This window comes from Mustela nivalis, assembly GCF_964662115.1.
Source record: "Mustela nivalis genome assembly, chromosome: 1".
Lineage (NCBI taxonomy): Eukaryota > Metazoa > Chordata > Mammalia > Carnivora > Mustelidae > Mustela > Mustela nivalis.
In genome coordinates, this window is record NC_139020.1 from 113,125,283 (window position 1) to 113,148,828 (window position 23,546).

The 23,546-nt window shown below is 36.1% G+C and overlaps 1 protein-coding gene across 2 annotated transcripts in view; it reads right to left on the bottom strand.

The window, feature by feature from the left end:
- The window catches only part of ATP13A3 (ATPase 13A3), a 92,286-nt gene continuing 68,740 nt past the window's right edge, over positions 1 to 23,546 (bottom strand). For both annotated transcript variants that reach the window (XM_082683387.1, XM_082683388.1), the window contains 6 exons: positions 22,996 to 23,173; positions 21,374 to 21,561; positions 15,683 to 15,771; positions 12,375 to 12,455; positions 10,745 to 10,834; positions 1 to 3,459 (listed from right to left, as the gene is read on the bottom strand). In XM_082683387.1, the coding sequence (XP_082539513.1) occupies positions 3,262 to 3,459; positions 10,745 to 10,834; positions 12,375 to 12,455; positions 15,683 to 15,771; positions 21,374 to 21,561; positions 22,996 to 23,173 (824 nt within the window). In that variant the 3' untranslated portion in view covers positions 1 to 3,261. The remainder of the gene's footprint in view (positions 3,460 to 10,744; positions 10,835 to 12,374; positions 12,456 to 15,682; positions 15,772 to 21,373; positions 21,562 to 22,995; positions 23,174 to 23,546) is intronic.

Consider the following 23,546-nt stretch of genomic DNA (forward strand, 5'->3'; position numbering starts at 1 on the left):
TTTCATTCATTTAAATTTTTATTTTGAATAGCTTCAATCCAAAAAAAGATTTCATAAGGTTATTTACAGTGAATGTACATTTATGAATGTATGCCTTTTTGACATCAGGGTACCATTCTTGAGCAGCAATACAATTTAAAAAATATAAAGATGCAGTATCATTTCTGATATAAAGTTACTTAAAAAAAAATCCAAAGTCTTAGGGAATTCACAAATCATAACAGGAAGTAACTATCTTATTAATTTAATGTGCACATAATTACCAAATTTTATTACATTAAAAATGTGTAAATGCCCACAGACTATACAAAAATTAACATCCCACATTTTGTCAAAAGTTCCCAACCACCTCCCACCATAAATATACAAAAACCTATTTTCAGATATGTCAAAATTGCATGCGTGCGATCTTAGAATGTTTTCTAAAGCTTGAATTTTGCTCTTTTCTGGATATTGTACTATAGCCATTTGGGGAACAGAATACATAAACACTGATATGTTATTTGCCATGCCTCTGACACTGTGCAGTATCTTCACAAACACGGGAGACAAAATACATACAGTTAAGACTGCAACAGTTCTGTTTAAATGCCAAGTGCAATTTGGAAAGCTCTCGAATGTAAGAATTATAAAACTAATATAAAAAGTATTTCTTTTGTTGTTGGCTTAGCCGCTTTTATTCAAGCATCATTTGCAGCATTGCTTTACAGCAGTTGGTGCTAGAAGATACAAAACATATAGTTACCACTATTTATATTTGAGGGAGAAAAAAAACTTTAAACAACCCTGAGGGAGACACACATTAAAAATCTTGTTATTTATTTAAAAAGTTAAAAAGTTACATATCATTATTTAACAATTACTTTCCCGGACATTTCTGTCCTTAAGTATGTGCATAAATAAAATTTAAATCGGCAATATTTATTAATCTTTAATACATCAAAATAAGATATGTACAGATTTTTAAATTTCGGTCTGTATACACTCAAATAATTTAATGTGAAGTTTAGAATCAAAATTACTATGTAACGGTGACCTACAGAGAGAGAACTCAGTCTGTCGATGGCACTGAGTAGGACCCACACCTAGATTCACAGACATTCTTCAAATAACATTCTGGAAACCATCAATTGCAACTTGAACAACCCACCTTCTCTATGTTCAAATCCAACATCCTACAAATGCTCTTCCACCTACCTAAAAACCTCATTCCTTTGAAAATAGTATGGACAAATGAGATACAAAACCCTTATAAAACCGAAATGTTAAAAAAAAGAAGGCTGTAAAAAATACAGCTCTTTACGATCATGCGCTTTAAGATGTTAAATACAAACCGATAACTGGATTTTTAAGCTGCTACTTAGCAATTACTTTAATTATATGACTCAGTATTTAAATCAAAGAATAAAATTTACAATTCTGGGAAATCACTTAAGAATAATGCTTGTACACACTGAAAATGAATGTGGAAATTAGAAAATGATCAAGAGGATAAGTAACTATAGAAAACAGTGCTAATTCACAGCTCAAGAGGTCTAAGATGCATAGCTTCATAGAATCATTCATGGAACAATTGTTCTTATCTAATGTGTATTAATATCTTATTCTACTTTTTGATGGAAAACTTCGATTATATTTTTGTAAGAATCATCAGTGGCAATAGCAGTAACAGTGATCCTGAGTGTAACTTACATTTTCCTATAGTTACCTAACATCATTCAGGTCTCTGCAGCATAAAAAAAGAGAACCATGTGGTTCTATAGTTCTGGCTAACATTTGATAAACTGGTAAATATCTATCAGGAAAATAATGATCAGCTGGAAGTGGAAAGCACAAGCCTGCTACCAGTTAAGGAAGAACATAGGACAACATCACATAGTTTTAAGAGTTCAGTGTCCGTTTTATAGCAATATCAGTTTCCTTGTCTATCATAACTGTGGGCTTTGCCAAACTGCTGGATCTTAACTAGAAAGGCATTTTTAAAGTTACTTTAATTTTGTTTAAAATTTAAATATAACCAGACAAAAGAGAAAGGTGAAAAATACTTTTCACATTTCTTTTGGCTCGATGAATGTCTATTCTTAAACTTTATTTCAATTTTTCTTCCTCCCAGAAATTCTTACAACCAAAGAGTATCCTTTGTAAACATCCAATCTTAAATAGGTAAGCTCTGGCCTCTGGCGCCACCTAATGGTATAAAACAAACGCACCAAGTTCGTACGGCTTTGAAAAAATAGCTGTCACTCAAAACCACTCGCTCATTTTTAAGCCTCATTATTTATAGAAGAGACATGTACCAACCCTTAAAAATTTTAGGAGGTTGAAGTCTAACTCAAAAACTAAAACAAAACAAAACCCAATGTATTATTATCCTATGCTGTTAATTAGAAACATAAAAGAAAATAGAAATATTTAAAATGATATAAAACCTGAGGGTGGGGGGAAAGATGTGAAGAGATATTAGACAGATTTGTATCTACTGCCAAAAAAATTTTTTTTTCCTAGTGAAAATGGTTCTACAACATTTAAGTGAAGTAAATTATACTAGTGACAGCAGACATACCACAAGATCCATTTAATAGCTTTGAGGGACATCTGAAAAAGGCAGTGAAGCACCTTGCTGATTAGAAAAATAAAACCCAGGCAGTTTGTACAGAAAATATAAAACCATAAATGGAAATTACCTGAGTTGTTCTATAAGCAACACCATAAAACTTCTAGGCTATCAAAGGGAACTGGTGTAATGTATATACAGAATTCTTTGGAAGAAATTTTGGAATCAAATGAAACGGGCTTTCTACCTATTTTCACTGAAGGCTAATTAACACCCATTTTATTTACCAATCACAAATTTAGGGCCGGTATGTAAACGAGGACTTTTTCTAATAAAGGGGTTGTGAAAATAAATTTAAATGGATAAACCAAGTCTCAGAATCTAACATTTAAAAACCTACCAAATACCACTTTCTTCTGTACCCTATATAAAGAGTATCACTGAGGGCAACAAGAAAATTCTAGAAGTATATATAATATGTAGTTACTGAATGAAGATACAGGACTTTACAGACTGATTATTAATTTAACTGATGGGCCAATCTTTTTGTTTTGTTCCATTTATTAAAAAAAGAAAAAAAAAGCTCTCTTTCAGCTACTGTATTAGAAGGGACATAAATTGAATTGGTGGCATTCTGATACAGAGGATCAGAATGTCCTAAAATTACATTCTCCTGCTACTAATATACCACCAACAGTGATGCACTGCTATGTTATGGTGATGATTTGACATGATCCATTCTCCTTAACTAAAGCTTTAGCTTCTGTTGTTGTTTGAGGTTTTGGTGGCCATTCTGGATCAACCAAGAGCTCCTGAGCCAGATACATGTATTTTGCCTTTGGTATCTTCTTTCTACAGCGCAAGGCCCAGGACAAGCAGCATTTCCCCCACCGATCCACTGACTCCTAAGAAAATAATGGGAAAAAAGAACATACCAATAGATTAAGGTCTGCTTGTTTTTAACAATTTTTTTTTTAAGCATAATACATCAAGACATAAAGATAAGAGACTTCTGAGTACAACAAATAAATGAAAAAAAAATCCAAGTTAAAAAAAGTCAGCTTTTAATTATTTAGGAACATATTTTTTAAGATTAGACTTTAAAAATTATCAATGCAACTTCATTTTACTTAGTTTTATGTACCTATTCTCTTGTGTACAGATACATTTTCTAAATAACTTGCAGATCTGGATTCTTTAACACAAAATATCAAATGTGTTAAAATAAGTTTAAACTACTCAGAAAGGAGACATTTTTAATATTTAATATGGAAACCCTCATATTCTATCCCAGGTTATACCATTGCTCCTAGCAATTTAGCCAGCTGACCATTTTTGGAAGAAAGCAGTGTAAAAATATTATTACTATTAATGTCATCTTTCAAAAAAATAAAGCATGATGAAAATATTGTTCGGCCAAAAAGAACTCAGATCGTGTTTACTGTCAATCACTTCTTTTCACACATTTTCATCAATATAAAACATTTTTCATTTTATAATCGTGTTTTCCCCTGGTGTTCCACTATTGGAAAGAAGTATACAGAAAGGTATAAAATCAAGTACTATTTCTTAGTATTATTTCATTACAAAAAGCTCTGCTGGCACTAAAATCCTTCTGGATCAGTCCTGATGTTTTAATGAATGTAATCTTAGATAAATTAATCTTTGAAGAAGAAGAAGGCAGTCCCTAGTTATTGTACAAAAATGTAAATTCAGAACAGGCCCTCAGAATTTAACTGAAATTTGAGATTTAAAAAAAAAAACAACACTGAAATAAGAAAACTAAAATGACTATACTAAGACCTTAGTTATATTCACCTCTGAAGAACAGTCCATTTCTAATTATTTTGGCTGTTGCTCTTTCCAAGCAGAATTTAAATCCTAGGTTGTTTTGTTGTGCCATCAACATGTAACTCAAGCTGCAACTAGGTTTTCTCTCAACTGAAGTACTCTCATCAAACGAAATGTAATAACCGAGGCAGGCATTCTCATGGCATTACCCAAAACGGTTTCATCATCAAGGAAGGCACATTTGCCAGAACATGTTTTGAAACATGTGTTTCTAAATTGGCCAGCAGAGAACAAAAATAATTTTAAAACTCTTTAGAACTTTTAAAGGTCTTCTAGTTCACTGTGTCAACAAAACACAGTAAGCTACTCTGGTGCCAGGGATCACAGACAATAATAATAATCTGTATGAGGATGGGCGGGGGCCACTGGGCATCATTTATCTAGCAGCCTCTTCAATGTCATAGCTACAGAGTTATCCTACCCTTAAAAGACGTCTACAAGAAAGTATCTGGCATTAGGATACAAAAGAGACTAGGTACTAGGTGATCCAAGTAACACACACAACTGACCCTTGAACAATAATGGGTTTGAACTACGCATGTCCAGTTAATGCAGATTTTTTTTTGATAAATACAGTCACTATGGTACTGAAAATTTTCTCTTATGATTTTTTTCTTTACGATTTTATTTATTTATTTATTTGACAGAGCACAAGCAGGCAGAGTGGCAGGCAGAGGGAGAGGGGGAGGGAGAAGCAGGTTCCCCACTGACCAAGGAGCCCAACTTAGGGCTCTATCCCAAGACCCTGGGAGCATGACCTGAGCCGAAGGCAGACTTTTTTTTTTTTTTCTCCTTTTTAGCTTTTATTCTGTCTTCACATGGAGATGCCATGTCCTCTGTGAATCCCCACATCTCAGTTTCTCCTTTCCTGGAGAGGGCCAGCCTGTTTTCACTTCCCTTTCCAAATATCCAGGGATCTTTCTGTCCCTGGTCACTTGGGCTATATTGCACTGGTTCTTGGTAATGGCACAGGATCTGAAGGCAGGCTCTTAACTGAGTCACCCAGGCACCCTCCTCATGATTTTCTTAGTAACCCTTTTTTTTCTCTAGCTTACTTTAAGAATATATAATACATACAACACACAAAATGTGTGCTTACATTATCAGTAAGGGCAACAGCAGGCTATCACGAGTTTGTTGTTTTTTTTTTAAAGATTTATTTACTTGGGCAGTGGGGGGGGTGGGGGTGGAGATACAGTGTGAACAAGCAGGGGAGGGGAGCCTGACCCGCGGTTCAATCTCATAACCCTGAGATCACGACCTGAGCCAAAATCAAGAGTTGGACAGCTTATCTGACTGAGCCTCTGAGGCACCGCAGTATAAGTTTTTGAGGAGTCCCAATTTATTCACAGATTTGGGGCTGCAGAAGGAGAGGGCAGTTAGCACCTCTAACACCTGTGTTGTTCAAGAGCCAACTGTAATTCCTAATTCCTGTCCACATACACATGTTGTGTAGGCACATACACAGTACACCTTAATATTTAACCTAACAGGGGACTCACTACTTGAATCCATCTTTTCCCCAGTGTTTAAATTCTTCAGGGTTAATTGTGGAAAAGATCATTGTTCCTAAATCAATCTGAAAGCTGTCATTTTTTTTTTTTTTTACAGCTTGTAGCAGTGTTAAAGGACCACAGGAAAAGGCTAATGGTGAATGCTGACTTTAAAAATAAGAAAAAACATATAGGTCTTTTCTGTCCAGATTGAAAGGCAATGCCACAATGCACAGCAGGCTGAATTAAGTCACGTCACAGTCCGGTGTCTTCAAATTTAAGAAACAGACATGCCTAAGTCCACTGTTTTCTACCTGGAGGAAGTGAGGCAAGCAATAAAATTAAAGCTAATTTCACTGCAAACAGAAGCACAATAGAAATCTTTTAAAATTAAGGTGCATATTAAAAAAAAAAACTTCATTTCCTCATTAAAAACAAGTACACTAGTAATTAAGACAAAATAAATTAAGTCACAAGAAACACTAAGGAATCCCCATCCCCCTTACACTATAATTAGAAACATTCTGTTCTGTACACTTTCCCCAAATATCATACACACAAAATACAGGCAAGCATAGGTTTGTTAGTTTACAAACACAAACATACCACATACATTCTCAAATACAATATAATTCACCGGCAGAGAAAAAGAAAAGGTGCTACAGGCATGCTGGAATAAGAAATGAACCAAGGAAGAGATGATGGTAGCAAGAGAAAGGCAAGTTTGTGCCTCTAGAAGGCTAAGAGGTGGAGCATCATGGGGCCTAGAATGAGCACTCAGGTCTCCCCAAACATCTCGGCTTAAGTCCCTGAAGCAGGAGAACACTGTAATTACAGCAACTGGATCTTCTCATTTGCTCCCAAAAGGGATGGTTAAACAGCCAAGTGTATCCCTCAAAGACGGGCAAGAAGCTACCACAGCCAGCAAAGAGACCACAAAGAAGTTTCAGAAAGATCTACAGCTAAAATTCTCCTGCTTCTTAGACCATTCCAAGCTGTTCATTCTAGAATCCCAATGCCAGTTTACTGTAAGGACATGTTTTCATGGGTAGCATGTAAAATACAAAGCCATGCTTATGGGGAAAATGTTGTAATGATACTGTGGTTTTCATAATAGTCTTCTTCCATACCAATCCTGAATATAAAATAAAAACAATCAGAATAAGCATTCTATCTAAATAAGCTCAAATAGTATTCTAAGTGGCATAAAGATTATAGTTAATACTTGCTCTTGCCCACAAAAGGAAAACATAATCAGGCACAAATCTTCAGGCAGGATCAAACTACATGACATGATCCTAGGTCCACATCTACCACTAAGGGGCCTCAGTTTACCAGACATGGGATACTAACAAATCCTTCTTAGTAAGATAATATGCAGCACAGATCTTCCTAAACAGGGGTAAAGCTTTACAGAAAACTCTTCTTGCAATCAGAAACCCTAGATTTCAACTCCCTGCTCTATCATTCATTAGATGCATAATGACTTGACAAGTCAACTGAATGTTGCTTCTTTCTATAGAAACTGAAGTTAGAAATACCTTAAGATTGGGAGGGTGCTGGAGGTGTTGTACAGTGTGTCTTGTAGCTCACCGATATTCTAGACAAAGTTACTAGAGATTTTCAGTTAGGGCTCTTGACTTCCCAACCCAACTTTCTAAGACCTGGTGCCTAATCCAGGGTCTCCAGCTTTCAAACTTTCAACCCAACTCAGTTGTCCTTCAGTCTATATGGTAAGGAAGGAAAAAAAAGAAATAGTGCTTTTCTTCCCCCAGAATACATACAGCTGGTTAGGAGTTGCAGCCTGAAAAGATCTCATAGGATTCTTCATAGTAAAGAGCACAGAGCAGGCAGATGTGGAATGAGAGTTTGTGGCAAAGGAGAATTATTACAGCAGCCACAGAAGTCCTTGATGTAGCAGGTTACTCTCATTTTCTTTTTCACCTTCAACCTTGGCACCGGGACATTTTGGGACTAAAAATTCTTAGTGGTGAGGCTCCTAGATGGCTCAGCATGGCTAAACATCCAGCTCTTGATTTCAGCGCAGGTCATGATCTCAGGAATCATGGGATGAAGTCCCATGTCAGGCTCCACACTGAGCATTAAGTCTGCTTGGGATTCTCTCTCTCCCTCTGCCCCTCCCCACGTCCTGCTCATGTACACTCTCTTGCTTTAAAAAAAAAAAAAAAAAAATCTTTGTGGTGAGGGGTTTGTCCTGCTTCCTACTCTAGGATGTTTATTTAGTTATTTAGTAGCATCCTTGGCTGCTACCTACACTACATGCCTGTAGCAAGCCCTCCCCCTCCAACTGTGACAACCAAATATGCCTCCAGATACAAGCAAATGTCGGGGTGGGGAGGGGCAAACAGAACTGTCTGACTGAGAATCAGAACCTTATGGTAATAGGACTAGCTGACTGGTTCTTGAAGGGTCACAAATATGAAGTGAAACTGCATTACACACAGATGTGTCAGAAGATGAAACTATCATTCTGTGCTAAAACACTGAAGAACTTTTTCTTTCTTTCTTTCTTTCTTTCTTTCTTTTTTTTTAAGATTTTATTTATTCATTTGACAGATAGAGCACACAAGCAGGAGGAATGGCAGAGGGAGAGGGAAAAACAGGCTACCCACTAAGCAGGGAGCCCCACACGGGGCTTGATCCCAGGATCCCAGGATCATGACCTGAGCCAAAGGCAGGTGCCTAACCAACTAAGCCACCCAGGTGCCCCCACAGAAGTCTTTTCTAAAACCAGTAATTTTTAAAAATGCTTTCTTAATCATGACTACAGGAACTGAAGACTAAAATTCCTGTCTACTTCATGAATCTCAGGACAAAGTGGCAAACACAGGGTGTGGTGGATCTGCCTATGCTAGAACACTCTCCACCTTCACTCTCTACTCTGAATACTTGAGGTAGGACTTCAGCAAATGACAGAATTTTCTCCCACTTAATTTTGGTTGTAGAGTGAGGAGAAACTTCCAAATCAAATATTTTAAAGGAGGCTTATGATACCCACTTTTAATTAAATAGGGGTATAATGCCTCCTCAGAATCTGCGTTTCCTGTTTAAAGATTTTTTTTTTTAAAGTAATCTCTACACCTAACCTTGGGGTCAAACCCACAATCCCAAGATCAAGAGTCACCTGCTATACTGATTGAGCCAGCCAGGTGCATCTGCATTTCCTGTTTATTTTTTAATTTTTTTTTTTAAAGATTTTATTTATTTATTTGACAGACAGAGATCACAAGTAGACAGAGAGGCAGGCAGAGAGAGAGGAGGAAGCAGGCTCCCTGCTGAGCAGAGAGCCCGATGTGGGGCTCAATCCCAGGACCCTGGGATCATGACCTGAGCTGAAGGCAGAGGCTTTAACCCACTGAGCCACCCAGGCGCCCCCATTTCCTATTTAGATCAACAGTTAGAGAACTCTTTGGAGTTGATGAAAACTCAATGTAAACGTTTTCCTTGTCCTGGGCCTTTGCCAATACAAACACTTCATATGGGGACTGATGATATGAGTCAGAGTCTACCCTTTGAGGTCATGTAGTGAGGTAACCCCAGGGAAAAAACTTGGACACAGAGGATATTTAGCTAAAGACATGAGCCCCTGAAACAGCTATGGCCGTATCACTACCCTGCTTTGAGAAAAAGGAACTGAAGCTGAAGTCAGACTCATCCCATTACTATCAAAATCTCATTCTTCATAATAAAGCAGTAGAAAAGGAAATAGCATTCCACAGACCTCTTATAAAGAAAGCAATCTGTGATATTACTCTCGGCATCAAGCCTGCTGAACTAGCAAATTAAAGCTCAGGAAGTTGCTACTTAGGTAAAAGAAGGCTAAAAGTAAAGTGAATGGCCCAACTCAGAAATGCCAGGGAATCCTCTTGAACTCTGAAAGCTTTCCCTGTGCCTCAGGATGAGCAGAAGATTTAGAACTGACATGTTTTTGTAAAAGCACATCACCTACCGACAAATAGCAATGGGTCAGATAATGAGGTGAGGAGACATGGTACTGTCAAGTTCTCTATACCTAAACGTGGGGATCAGAGCTGATTCAACGGTTTAAAAAAAATAAGACCGACCTTACATGTTACCTTGTACGTTGTATAAGTACATACATACAAATGCTTCTACACAAACCCTGTAACATATATTAGTTATATCTGTATGACTGTAGGTTATAGCATATAATGATACTTCAACATCCAAACACCAAAAAATGGGTTTTACTCATTTGTTTCTCTTCTCTTTTTACTATCTGTCATATAACAGGCTACTGAATGGATCCAATCAAAAGTCCTAAGCCATGATTTGTATGAAGATATGCATGGTCTCTGAGAATTTTTCTAAAGAGAGACCCTATGTCTGGAAAAGCTAAAAATCCATCCCAAATTAAGGCACAGTAATTGCTCGTACGAGATGAGAAATAATTCCTCAAACTTCTGGCCTCTGAACTCTGATTCATGAACAAGTCCCATCTCATAACTATAGTCACTTACATGAATCCCATTTAGGTTCTAATGGGACTCATAAAAACTGTAAACACAAAAACCAGAGAAAAATGGAAAACTTAACTCCCACCAGAGAGAACAAGACTTTTATAACACAATGAAGATAAGGATTGGAATGGAAAAGAGACTTATGAAATATCTGAAGTCCTGAAAAGCCTGTAACAAATGTTTGCCAAGAATTTTCTAGGACTCCTTACAGGGAATGAAATGCCGGGCATAGGGGAAAAGGGTGAGGCAACACACAACAGAACCCCATCCTACAGAAGGCAGGGCACACAACTAAAAGAGCCTAAATACACGTGAAGAATTGAGAGTAAGTGCTGATTTCCAACCTGTGGTGGCTGTGTGCTGGTGAAGCGATATTCTCCTTGTTTGTCTCGATTGAACACAACTTTCCAAAGGACCATGTCAAGGAAGAAGTTCTGAGAGATATTCCAGTGAGTTAAGAATTAAAAATGACTACGTCATTCTTTATTAATGTGCACATTTTAAAAGGCTCATACAATGCTGCATCATTAGTGAAAAACATGACTTGGTTTTCATATAAACAATTTCAGTTAATATTTGAAAAGGATAAAGTATAACAGGACTTTTTTTTTTTTTACAAGAAAATTCTTGTAAGAAATATAAATCACCATAAAATTCTTGATAAAATGGGGCCTCTAAAATTTCCACAAAATATGGCTTTTATTTGAATCCTTGCGTCTTTCCCATATTAAAATAATACTTATAAATTGAGACTTTTTTCTTAACAATGAATTGCTTTCATTGAATAAACAAAATATTAATTCTGTATCTATGCGTATGACTTCATCAGAGTCCAACACAAATAATTCTTTTGATAGTGAGCAAGAATAATAAATTAAGAGATTATGAGAGGATTCCCTAAAAATTGTTTTTCTTTAAATTTTATTTTAAATAACATTTGTGTGAATAGATGGAATTTACACCATAGAAAAAGGAAAGCTTTTAAAATATATTATCTTGGATATGCTTTCTAATGTCCACAAAATAGCAAAAATACTTTCCACTGGGCAACTTAGAAAGATCAGTAGCATAATATCCACACTGCCCACTATGGCCCAAATTTAAATACCAAGTCATCTTTTAGAAAGATAACAAATTAAGCATAATTATCAAGTCGAGAACTATTATCACAAAAGTATACACATTTTCCAACAAATTACCTAATTTTCATTCAAAAGTTTGCTCTAAAAAGAAACCCTTCAAATACTTAAAAAATCACAACTCTCCTTCTTCCATTTCATATATTGTTATAGTAGGAGTGAATCATAACAGTTCTGAGAACAGACAGAATTTTATCAATAAGCAGCAAATAAGAACTTACTAGCTGCTTTTATAGAAGTCAACTTAAAGGCAATCCTAGTAGGAGAGTAACTATATAATATACAATGGATCAAAGAGGACGTAAGACCTCCAGAAGAAACTCAGAAGTAAATACCAAAGGAGGCAGTTCCAGTAAGCAGCGCCAGTAAGTTCACAGCGGTCATTATTTTATACTTTCAGTAAACTGTTATTAAAATTTATTTTTCATAGAGAAAGCTCCCTCCCTCTTTTCCTTCCTTAAATGGGAGATTTTATTTTATATCACAGGTCTCTGGTGGGACACACCCACTCTGATTTCATAGCACTGATTTACTAGTTTAGGGCCACCTGAGCACCAATCTTCTCCCCTTTCTACAGATCACGAATTTTTGCTATCTCACTGCTTATTTTCTCTTATCTATGTAAGTGCAGCTGTGACGTATCACTTAACAAATATCAGTTGTGTTTCTTTTCCATGGAAAAGGTCACAAGAGAGAGCTAAATCAATTTAACTAAAATGAGACTGAAACTCTTTGTGGGCTTTCATAATGTTACCTGTCCTCTTCCCCCAGGACTGATAAATCACCAAGAATCCCAAAGCAGCAACGTAGCCATCTGATTATCTGAAATGCTTACCTCCACCATGATAGATACAAGGGCATTGACAAGAACAATCATGAGCATAGTTATACGCCACTGATATGGTACACACACTATCTGTAAGACAAAAAATTTTTATAAGACAAAAATTTTTAAGTTAAAATTGTAGTGTGCAGTTGATATTACAGCATTATACCATAATTTCAAAATTCACTGAATTCCTATTACATACCAAGCACCTTCATATACATTATCTACTCAATCCTTAACAATGCCACGAAGTATATCCACTTTTCAGAGATGAAACTCGAAAGTTAACTCAGGGTTAAAAGAATAGGGTACAGAAACTGAGCTTAGAATCAAATCCTATTTACACAGACTGAAAAGCCCATGCTTTCTACTAGTTTATGAATTTCTAACAATTCCCTATTTTTAAACTAAAATCCTGTCTTTAAACAATGAAGCAGATACTGATCGAATAATGAAGTATCACTCAAAACTCTATATACTGTTACAGAAAGAACTGTAAAAATCAATTTAACAAATACAGCCTAAGTTTTCACTTCAAAATCTGGTTAATTCCTAAGATCTAAAAAATAAAACAAAAAAATCCCATTCATGTGTTCACCTTTTAGTCAACAAATATTTACTGAGTACCCAGAAGACTGGACTAGGTGCAGAGAAGTAATACGATCTAATATGTTATAGAAAAACACCTATGACTCCAGCAAGAAAAGATTTCAAGGGTGGAGACTCCTATAGTGATCAAGACAAGATGATGGAAGTCAAAACTAGTGATGGGGGCACAAAATAATAAATATATATTTGGTCTTGTGGCAACAGGAATGTCTTATCCTGAGCTTCTAAATGCCCCGGAATTTCCTGGGGATCATGTTTTTTATTCTAATTAGGCTACTCTTGGTGGGCTCCTGGAGGACTTCAGGATGGGGCCTGGTCATCAGAAAGACTAAGCCCTGATTAGAAGCTTGGAACTTTTGGCCCCATCCTCCTCGGAAGGGAGAGGGGCTGGAGACTAAATTAATAATTGACCATGACATGATGAAGCCTCCTTTAAAAAAAAAATCCCTAAAACGTCAGGGTTTAGAGAGCTTCTGCTTTGGTCAACACATCCATGTACTGAGAGGGTAGTACATTCCGACTTCACAAAGACAGAAGCTCTTATGCTCCGGACCCTTTCAGACTTGGGCCTATCTGCCTCTTCATCTAGTCGTATATCTGTACCTTTATTATAAACCAATAAATAATAAGTGTTAACCTGAGTTTTACAGCAAATTATCAAACCTGAGAAGGAAGTTCTAGGAACCCTGATTTATAGCTAATTAGTCAGAAGTACAGGGGATGGATGACTTGGGACTTTCAACTGGTATCTGAAGTTGGGGAGCACTCTTGTGAGACAGAGCCCTTAACTTATAGGGTCTGTGCTAATTCCAGGTAGTCTGTATCAGAACTGAATTGTAAGATACCTGGTTGGTGTCCAGAGTTGGAGAATTAACACATTTGGTGTTAAAAGTATTGTGAGGAAACAACAGCTTCCCTTTAGGTGGCAAATGGGATGGAGCAAAGCTAAAATAGACTGAGAGTAAGAAAACAGAGAATCTAGCAACTGACTGACCATGCAAAGAAGATAAGTACACATATACACACACTTCCAACTTGGATAAACAGTGGTACCAAAAAAGACAAAAGCAGGGTTGAGGGAGAACATGAGGATAAGCTTAGTTATAAAGATGCTGAATGAGAGAACTGACAGGTGAACCATGTGTTATATGAACCATATTCAGTATGTCAGTGGATATTCAATTTTAAAGCTCAGTTGTGAGAGCTAGGCCAATACAGAAGATACTGAGGGGGAAGCCAGCACTACAGACGAGCTCATCCACGAAGAAGAACAATGGGACTGTGTGAAACATTAACATTTAAGGAATAGAAGGAGAGTCTGGAATCACCATGAAGACTAAGAACAAGGAGTCCTAGGGGTAGAAAAAAAAATCAGAAGGGAGTACAGAATCACAAAATTATAGTCTCGAGAATGACTGCCTAACTTGTCAAAAACTGACAAGTGGTCAAGTAAGGCTGGAAAAAAACTAAAAGGACAAGTCCACTGGATTTAAGAAGAAAGCTGTTAATGCCCTTGACCAGGGCAATTTCATTAGACTGGCAGGGGTAGAAGCCAAACTATTTGATGAGTGTGTGAGAGGTGAGTCATATGCTGCACTCTTTCAAGAAATAATGTGAAGTTGAAGACACATGCGGCAGAAGAGAAACAAAAATGGATTTTCTTCTGTCTTCTTCTTTTGCTTCAAGTGCTTATCTAAATCCCTCAATGAAGCACATGGGAAAACAAACTCATATACACACTGCTGGTTCAGACGATAAACTGTCATCCTCTTCTAAGTTCAGTAACAGCTGCTTGTACCTGAGACAAACCAACTATGAGCCCGGGAAAGACTGTAAGTATACTCCTGTAATGCCGTACTACAGAGTAGTGAAAATGAAACGCACCAACACAGACGCATCTTAAAAATAATGCTAATGGGAAAAAGCAATTCCAGAAAAATTCAAACAGTAAGACACCACTGTCATACAAGTTAAAAGCAAGCAAAACTATCTCTCCGGCTTCATAGAGTATGGTAAGTGTATAATGAGAGAAAAAATGAGAAGGGTGGTTCCCTCAGGGTGTTTGGAGAAGGGTATGCTATAGTGCCTTACTGGTGTTGGTAATGTTAATGATTTCAGTTGGATAATGAACTCGTGGATGTTATTTTTATTACTCTTGTGCTCAACAATTTAATATACAGAACAAGTATTTCATCATGAAGTTTTTAATGAAAAGATGAACTCAGTGGACAGTGAAGAGGCAGTAGGTACAGACTATTCATGAAGTAGGTTGAGAAGGGACAGATCAAGAAACAGAGTCCAAGTTCTTTATTTTTAAAGACCAAGGAACATTTGTTTGTAGACAAGGAAAGGGAACCAGAAGCAAAGACTGAAGAAACAGGAAAGAAACTTAAAATATCAGCTAGACTCAAAGCTGTTGTTTCAATTATGTTCTTTATTCTTTTCAGGTTACATATGGGTTAATATAACTGCATTTTAGAAAATTCAGAAGCAAAAGATTATGGGGAAAACAACCTCTGTTCCCAGTAATAAGAGAGCAAAGGAGAGGGTAGATCCTAAGTCCTAGCAAACCTCCAAAAGTCCCATTTGGCTGTGTAAGTATCATGTAATACTAATGCGTCATTTTCTATTACTGCCTTACTGCTGCTATCCTACTTATCATCGCCCTCAGACAACCAGTAGTAACTGATGTGCTGAACCCTTACCTGAAGAACCTGGTCAATAGAGGCAACTGGATGCAACATGATGAGTAATATGAAAACATACAAAATCATCACAGACACAACAAAAAAATCTGAAAAAGAAAGTAAAACAATTAAATTAGAAGTTCCTTAAAATAAAAATGCATATTAATACAACTGGCATACTGGCAATCTTAAATTTAATTTTGAATATATCTATTTAGGTTGGTGAAGTATATAAAGTCTGTTTTATGTTATTTTCTAGAGTATAGTACATTATTTAGACTCAAAGATTTCACTTATGTGATACAGCATTTATAAAAGTAAAAGACAGACCTTTATGGACATTTATTTCTCTTTTTCCCATAGATAGCTTCTCTGTAAGATAATCAAGCCCATATATAATTCAAAGACAGGAGACTAGACTATGTACAGCAAAATGAGATTATCATTTAAAAGAGGTATGCACTAATTACTGTTAACTATGAAAGTACTGAACAACATTTATTCCTAGTATTGGGTAAGCTATAATCCTAAATAAAGGCATTCTAGTTTGACCATATTTCTGTCAAATGAATCCTACTTTCTCAATGACCTCCTCTGTAAAAATATTTCCAAAGAAAATGTTAACTAAAATCCAGAATCTGAACTGATTTACTATTTTAAATGTGGGATCACCACTTGCTGCAGTAGCTGGGAATGTTAAGTTCAATCAAGCAGTACTTTGCATTACTTTCCTAACTCAAAAATAAAACTCCCTGCTCATGGCCATTCTGTTAACTGTGTACGTACAAGCATTCATCTGAACTTGTATAAGCATACTCTTATATAATGAGCCTTAGTGATCAGAAATTTCCCCACTATACTAACATTCCCCAACATTTTCCCCTTTTTTCTTTGGCTTGGATATTTATTTACAAGTTCTTATTTCAGGTCATCTTGAAACTTAAATGTTATTGTAATTTAGTAAAACCATGTAAAACTAAAATTTTATCATAGAGGCTTCAGATTTGGTAAAGAAGTTAATATCCTATTTTATGGACTATAAAAGGATCTCATACTATTTTTAAATGTAGGAGTCATTTATAAATAAAAAAAAACTGTTATTATGTCAGTTCAAAACCACAGGCCAATATTTACTGTCCCACAGAAATAACAGTGTATTATATAGTTATTTTGTATATATACATTAATATACATATTTATTGCTTTAACAACTTAGGCTGGAAGTTCTATTAACATTCATGCCAAAGGGGGGAAACTTTTACTTTGAGTCACTGACCAAGAGGATAAAGAATTTACAACACATGTTAGATTTGTAAAAACTTTTTTTCCTTCAATTTTTATTTTTTAAAAAAGTATTATTAAACTGTAAATGGGAAATATAATATTCTATTCTATAAATGTAGCAACCAAAGCAATATGTAAGTTAATTCAAAGAGTTATTATGAACAGTTAAAGTGTTTAGAAAGTGCTAGTTGGGAGTACAGAAACACACATAAAACAAAATCAGAAAAAGAACAAGAAGAAATGGTCAGAATACAAATGCTAGAGAATACAAATAGAGAGACATAGAGACAGAAAAAGTTATTTCAAAACAGTAATAGCCCATATTGAGCATTTTCCAAATCTTACTGCATTTTTACAGCTATAAGCAAAATAGATTTGTTATCTAGTTTCTGATATATTGCCAGAAAACATTTTTTTACTCAGGCTCACAAACTTCTTACATCCACCTCAACAGTATTTCTCAAATTTTCCTGTCTTTCTCCTAGAGCTACTCCCTCTGATCACACCTCCAAAAACCCACCAAGATTTCCATGTGAAGCAGAAAATAAGTAATTAAACCTCTCCTTTGTTTAGCCAGGGGAGAAAAAGAGGCGTGCTGTTCAAAGGAATATGACAGCAACAATGCATGGCTGAAAGATGTATATAAACACTGAAATGAAAAGATCAACAGAGAAACCAAGATGGGAAAATCAGGTTTTCATCTTCTAGTAGACTGTGCTCTCTGCTCCTAGACAGTCCTGGCACTGCTACTGAAGTACAAGTAATACTCTTCACGAGAACACAGCAATCAAAACAAATCCTGTGTTGGTGGTGACTGGAGATCAGCGAAGAATGTTCTGCACATTACAAATTCAGATTCTACCACAAAGTGTGTGAACATGAACAAGTCCTTAGGAGTCAAGGTATTTGAACTAATAAGATGGGGATATGATGAGAATACCATAAGGAAGAACAGACTTGGTCCTTAAAATGCAAATCATTTGTAAATTCAAGTTATTATTATTAAATATGTCCCAACTTACGGCATCACAGACTTGTTAATGATACCAGATGGTTTTGATGGAATATGGCATCAAAATCAGGCACCATAATGGATTTCCTTTATGCTCATTCCCCTTAGTATATGACTCAAAAATAAAACCTTGCACAGAATAAATAAACCTACAATACTCATTCATGATTTTGATATATACTCCTCTTGCTGTTCCTTCCTCAAAAACATGAACTGGAGTATTCTAACCTATAACCACAAGTTTCAAGTCTTTGAAAGGCCACCTTATCCTGCAAGGCCTCTAGGTATCTGCTCCACCCAATTCAGACATGGCAGAGGAACAGGAAAAAACATGCATAGACCCTGAAGAGGAGACACTAGCAGTTCAGCAGTAACATCTTCACAGACTGAGAAAGGACTTCGGTGTCACAAGCAGAAAGTTACAGGAGGCAAGTAAGAAACTGTACCAAAAACCAAAGCCAAATCCCAAGAGATCACATCTAGTTAAATGACAATGTAAGAATTAAGCCCATATCATCATGGTCCTTGAAATGACAGCATGCTTAAAAGAGAAAATAGATCTGGGCTAAGCTAAAGCTGAAAATGGGTCACCACAGACTGAAATTCAGTTTAATTCAGAATCCAACCAGTGGGAGAGAACAAAAACCTTCTGACAAGAATGCCTGAAATGCATGAGATTGAGATTTAATTTTTAAAAAACAATAATCTCAAAATAGGTTTAATACATTTCACTGCTTAGATATAAAGAACAGCAACCAGCAAGTCCTAACAAAGAACAGCTGTCAATTCTAAAGGAGAAAATGAAAAACTAATGTCAGCTCTAGCAAAGCCTTAACCTCTCCCCATTCATTCCCAGTCTTATTTATACTTTACACATTACTTTATACAGTTAGACTTTCTTTTTTTTTTAAGATTTTATTTATTTATTTGACAGACAGAGATCACAAGTAGGCAGAGAGGCAGGCAGAGAGAGAGAGGGAAGCAGGCTCCCTGCTGAACAGAGCCCGATGTGGGGCTCGATCCCAGGACCCTGGGATCATGACCTGAGCTGAAGGCAGAGGCTTTAACCCACTGAGCCACTCAGGCACCCTAGACTTTATTTTATCACTTTCTTTATTCATCAATAACTCCAAGATTAAGGGGTTCCAATAAGAGACAGAAACAAGATATGAAAATAAGCAAAATACATTTACGTTGTTTTTAGTGTTTCTATTTTATTTTTTAGGAGGCATGTTTTAAGACAGCATGCACTCTGTTTATCCACCAACAAACACACACAAGCTATTTGTATTTAGGACAAAGGTTTTGTGGCTGTATTTTTTTTTTTTAAGATTTTACTTATTTATTTGACAGAGAGAGATCACAAGTAGATGGAGAGGCAGGCAGAGAGAGAGAGAGAGAAGGGAAGCAGGCTCCCTGCTGAGCAGAGAGCCCGATGCGGGACTCAATCCCAGGACCCTGAGATCACGACCGGAGCGGAAGGCAGCAGCCCAACCCACCAAGCCACCCAGGCGTCCCAGAGAGAAGCAGGCTCCCCGCTGAGCAAGGAGCTCGATGCAGGACTTAATCCCAGGAGCCTAGAATCACTACCCGAGCTGAAGGCGGCAGCTTAACCGACTGAGCCACCCAGGCGTCCCTTGTGGCTGTATTTTTGCTAAACATAATTTTTAATACTAGGTTTTAAAAAAATAGTCCAGTGATCAACAACTGAGTTTACTACTTATTGAAGTCAATTTGAAACTAACTGCAAATACAAAATATCTTAATACAAAATTAAATGAGAATACAAAGCCTTTAATTTTTTTTTAAATTTTCCAAATGATACAAAAAATACATTTTAAAAACAGGCAATTAATAATCTTTTTTTTTTTTTAACTGGAGAAGCATGGATAGGGTGGATTTACTTAGATCTCTAACTTCACTGACATCGCCGTCTTACTTATCAAACAGTCTGAACACCAGTTTTCTTATATAAAGAAAGCATTATTCTCTGATAGATGTTTTAGCCACACCTGGGCATGCTTCCTTGAAATATAAAGAAAGCATTATTCTCTGATAGATGTTTTAGCCACACCTGGGCATGCTTCCTTGAAATATAAAAATATGGAACTAAAAACAAAACATGTATGTCAATTTTAATTAAGTTCACTTTAACCAAAGCTAACTTTAGTTATGAAGTACTCTTAGAAGAAGTGACTGACCTTCTATGGAAGGATTTTTGTCCCAAAACATGCTTCCAATATGGCTCTCAGTAATACAGATTCTGCTTTTTAGATAATGGATTTTTGTTTTGTTTTGTTTTTTCAAGATCTATTTATTTGGAGGGGGCAGGGGCAGAGGGAGAGGAAAAGAGAGAATCCTAAGCAGACTCCGAACTCTGCGCAGACTGATGTGGGGCTCAATCCCATGACCCTGAAATCACGACCCAAGCTGTCAAGAGTCAGTTGGAGGCTCAACCAACTGCACCACCCAGGTGCCCAGTATCAGTTTAAAAAAAAAAAAAAAAGTAAAAAGTAAAAACAGATTTCAATATTACTGATAGGTGAACAGTCTTAACCTGTCCAAAACAGAAACTAATAAAATGTGACCTACAAACCACATAGTGTAGAAGAATAAATAAGACATATGGGAAAATGCTTTGTAAACCCTCATGAGATAGAGATGCTAGCAGATGTTACTTATACTTCTGTGACCTGACAGTCTGCCAACTAGAACACCGGCATTTCTTTCTAACTACAGCAAAAGAATGACTACTATTTATTCTAAAATACTGCAAAAATCTAAAGTTCTTTATGAAAAAAATTAAGTTGTCCCACATGTTAATAGTATATTCTCAATTTTTTAAAAAATTAGCACTTTATACACGGTAACTGATTTTTTCCCCATAAACCCTAGTTTTGATCAATAGAGAAGCTATCTCCTACTGCCATAGTTAGATGCGTCGACATAGGCACAAGACTCCATTTTACTGACACTTTCAGCAGTGGATGCAAAGGTGACACCGATGAAGAATTCCAGGTGAATAATGTCTGTGCCAGTATCAAGAATGATGACAAAGACAGCTGGCACTGTGCAGACCACCCAGAAGCAAAGTATAATACCCACTGTTCCAACTGAAGAACCTCTGTTCCTGTTTCTAATTCTAACTCTGTCTGCAATGGGCTGTAAAAATAAAAGCTGGAGCCAGAAGCAACAGTATGTGAAAACCAGGATTGTTTAGAACTGGTGGCTTTAATTTTCAACTTTAGAGTGGCAGCTACCATGAGAACAAAACAAGACAGTAAACATCTAAATCACTAGGTTCATTTTATGTGAAGACCCATTTCACTTTGAAAGAACAATTTCAACTCTACTCTTCTTATATTATTTTTAAAGAAAGAAAGCAGGATAAAAATCACAAATGCCAAACTTACAATTCTTGTAGCAAGGCTGCCTGAAGGGTTTTCCTTTTGAAAAGGCAATTGCCACTATGAGGTACTGAAAACTGGAGATAAAAAATACTGTGGTATTTTCATAATTTTGAATATTATGTGTATCAACATTGCTTTCATTGTACAAATGTGAAGAATTCCAATATAGACTTCTCGTTGTATTACAAGCACTAGAACACAAAACATTTTTACATTACTAAATATAATACTCATTTTCCAAAAGGAACCAACTTTACCTTAACTATCTTAAATCACTCCCATTAACAGAAATAAGGTTTTTATAGAAAAAGATCCAACAATATCAAGGTAAAACATACAGAACAGGCAACAGAGTGTTAAGGGTCTCTTCTCCTTAGTTATATTCCAATCAGTTAATTCCAATCATATTTAACAAGTCCCTCTTACTTTTCAAACTTGGAGATGAAACTAATATCACACTGTACATTGACTATACTAAAATTAAAATTTTTTAAAAAGACACAACTAAATTTTGGGAGTCATTTTAACATGGTAAAGGTTCACAGACCTTAAGTTTGACCTTAGCCCTACCACTTTTTAGTTTAACCAAGGAATTATTAAATTTTTAAGCCCCCATTTCCTGGCCTGTAAGGGTGGGTATCACCTGCACTATCACAGGGTTTCTGTGGGGAGTAAGATAACTCGTGTAGATGTCCAGCAAAGCACTGAGTACTGTCAGTATTCTGTGGCTGTGGTACTCTCTCAGCTCTGCTTCCAGTGGGCACAACTGTCAAATATGTATCACACCCATTACCAAAACATTAGTTACATAAGCACAGGCAAGTAGTAACAAAATGTTAATCTGCTACAAATGAATTCTGGAAATATTCTCCAGAACAATTCCATCTATTCCTTTGCATTGCAGTGTTTATATGTACATATGTACATATAGGCAAACATTAATGTTAAATTTTTCAGTTTCCCAAAACTTTTAAAGACAACTTTTAGTCCCTTCATCAAGCAAGCTATAATGTTTGTATCTAAAAATGTAATTCTACAAAATTACCTCAGGGTATACCTTACATGTTGTTTTGTTTTTTGCAATCCTGATATCAAGACCGAAGCTAAGATCAAGAATGAGATGCTTAACTGACTGAGCCACCCAGGGACCCCAGCTTATACATTTAATTAATTAAACTAATGTTATAATCTGTGACTGACAGAACACTCTACCCATAAATAAGAGAAGCACTTGGTGGTTGTCTTTTTTTTTTTTTTTAACAAGTTTTTTCAGATTTTAAAATGTCACTTCCTAGGTCTGGGGTAGAAAAGTTAGATGGACAAACATTCTGGGTTTAGAGAAGAGAATACTGATTAATTCAATGCTCTCATTTTACAGATAAGCTCATTAGCTAATTAAGAAACTGGTTCGATATCCCCTTCTTGGTAATGATTATGAAGAAACTGCCTGACCATCTTTCTAAAAATAAAAGGAGTTACAATGATATAAAGTCAAATATAGGCCAAATAACTTAATTGCTTAATCAAGCTGCCTGCAAAATTTATATAAATTCTAAAACTTATTTCTACTATGCATATATGTTACACACATTCCACAGATTTTTTAAATGGATTGACCAACTTACTCTGACTGTGGCTGCCATACTTCATACCAAGGTTGCTGCTTGACCCAAAAAAACCCCAAAGATTGAAATCCAATGCAGATGATGATCTGAGACAAAACGGAGAAGAGAAGGGCCCCAGATATAAGACCTGAGGGTGGTCTTTGCGCCACGAGTTCCTTCCAGGCAGGATTTAAACTCACTATAATGAGAAGGAAAAGGGGAGAAGTTTTTATCTATATAGTTGTTATGTAATACATAATCAGATTCACTTAGGAACTTAAATTCATTTTTGTCTAACAAATCTTTAATATGAAAAATGTCCAAAATCCAAGCCAAATGTCATGCATATTTAAGTCATCTGTAAAAGTAAACAATTTAGGCTTTTTCTAAAGTATCTCACCAAGTACTTTTACATTAGCCTACTGAATTTCAGAGAAATACCAGTACAAGTAAAAAGAATATTAAACATAAACATATAAACTATAACATTACCGTGCTTATATGTTAAGTTTATATGTTAACTATGTTTAAGAATTTATTTCTGAATATTTAATTAAAAAGCTATAGTAAAA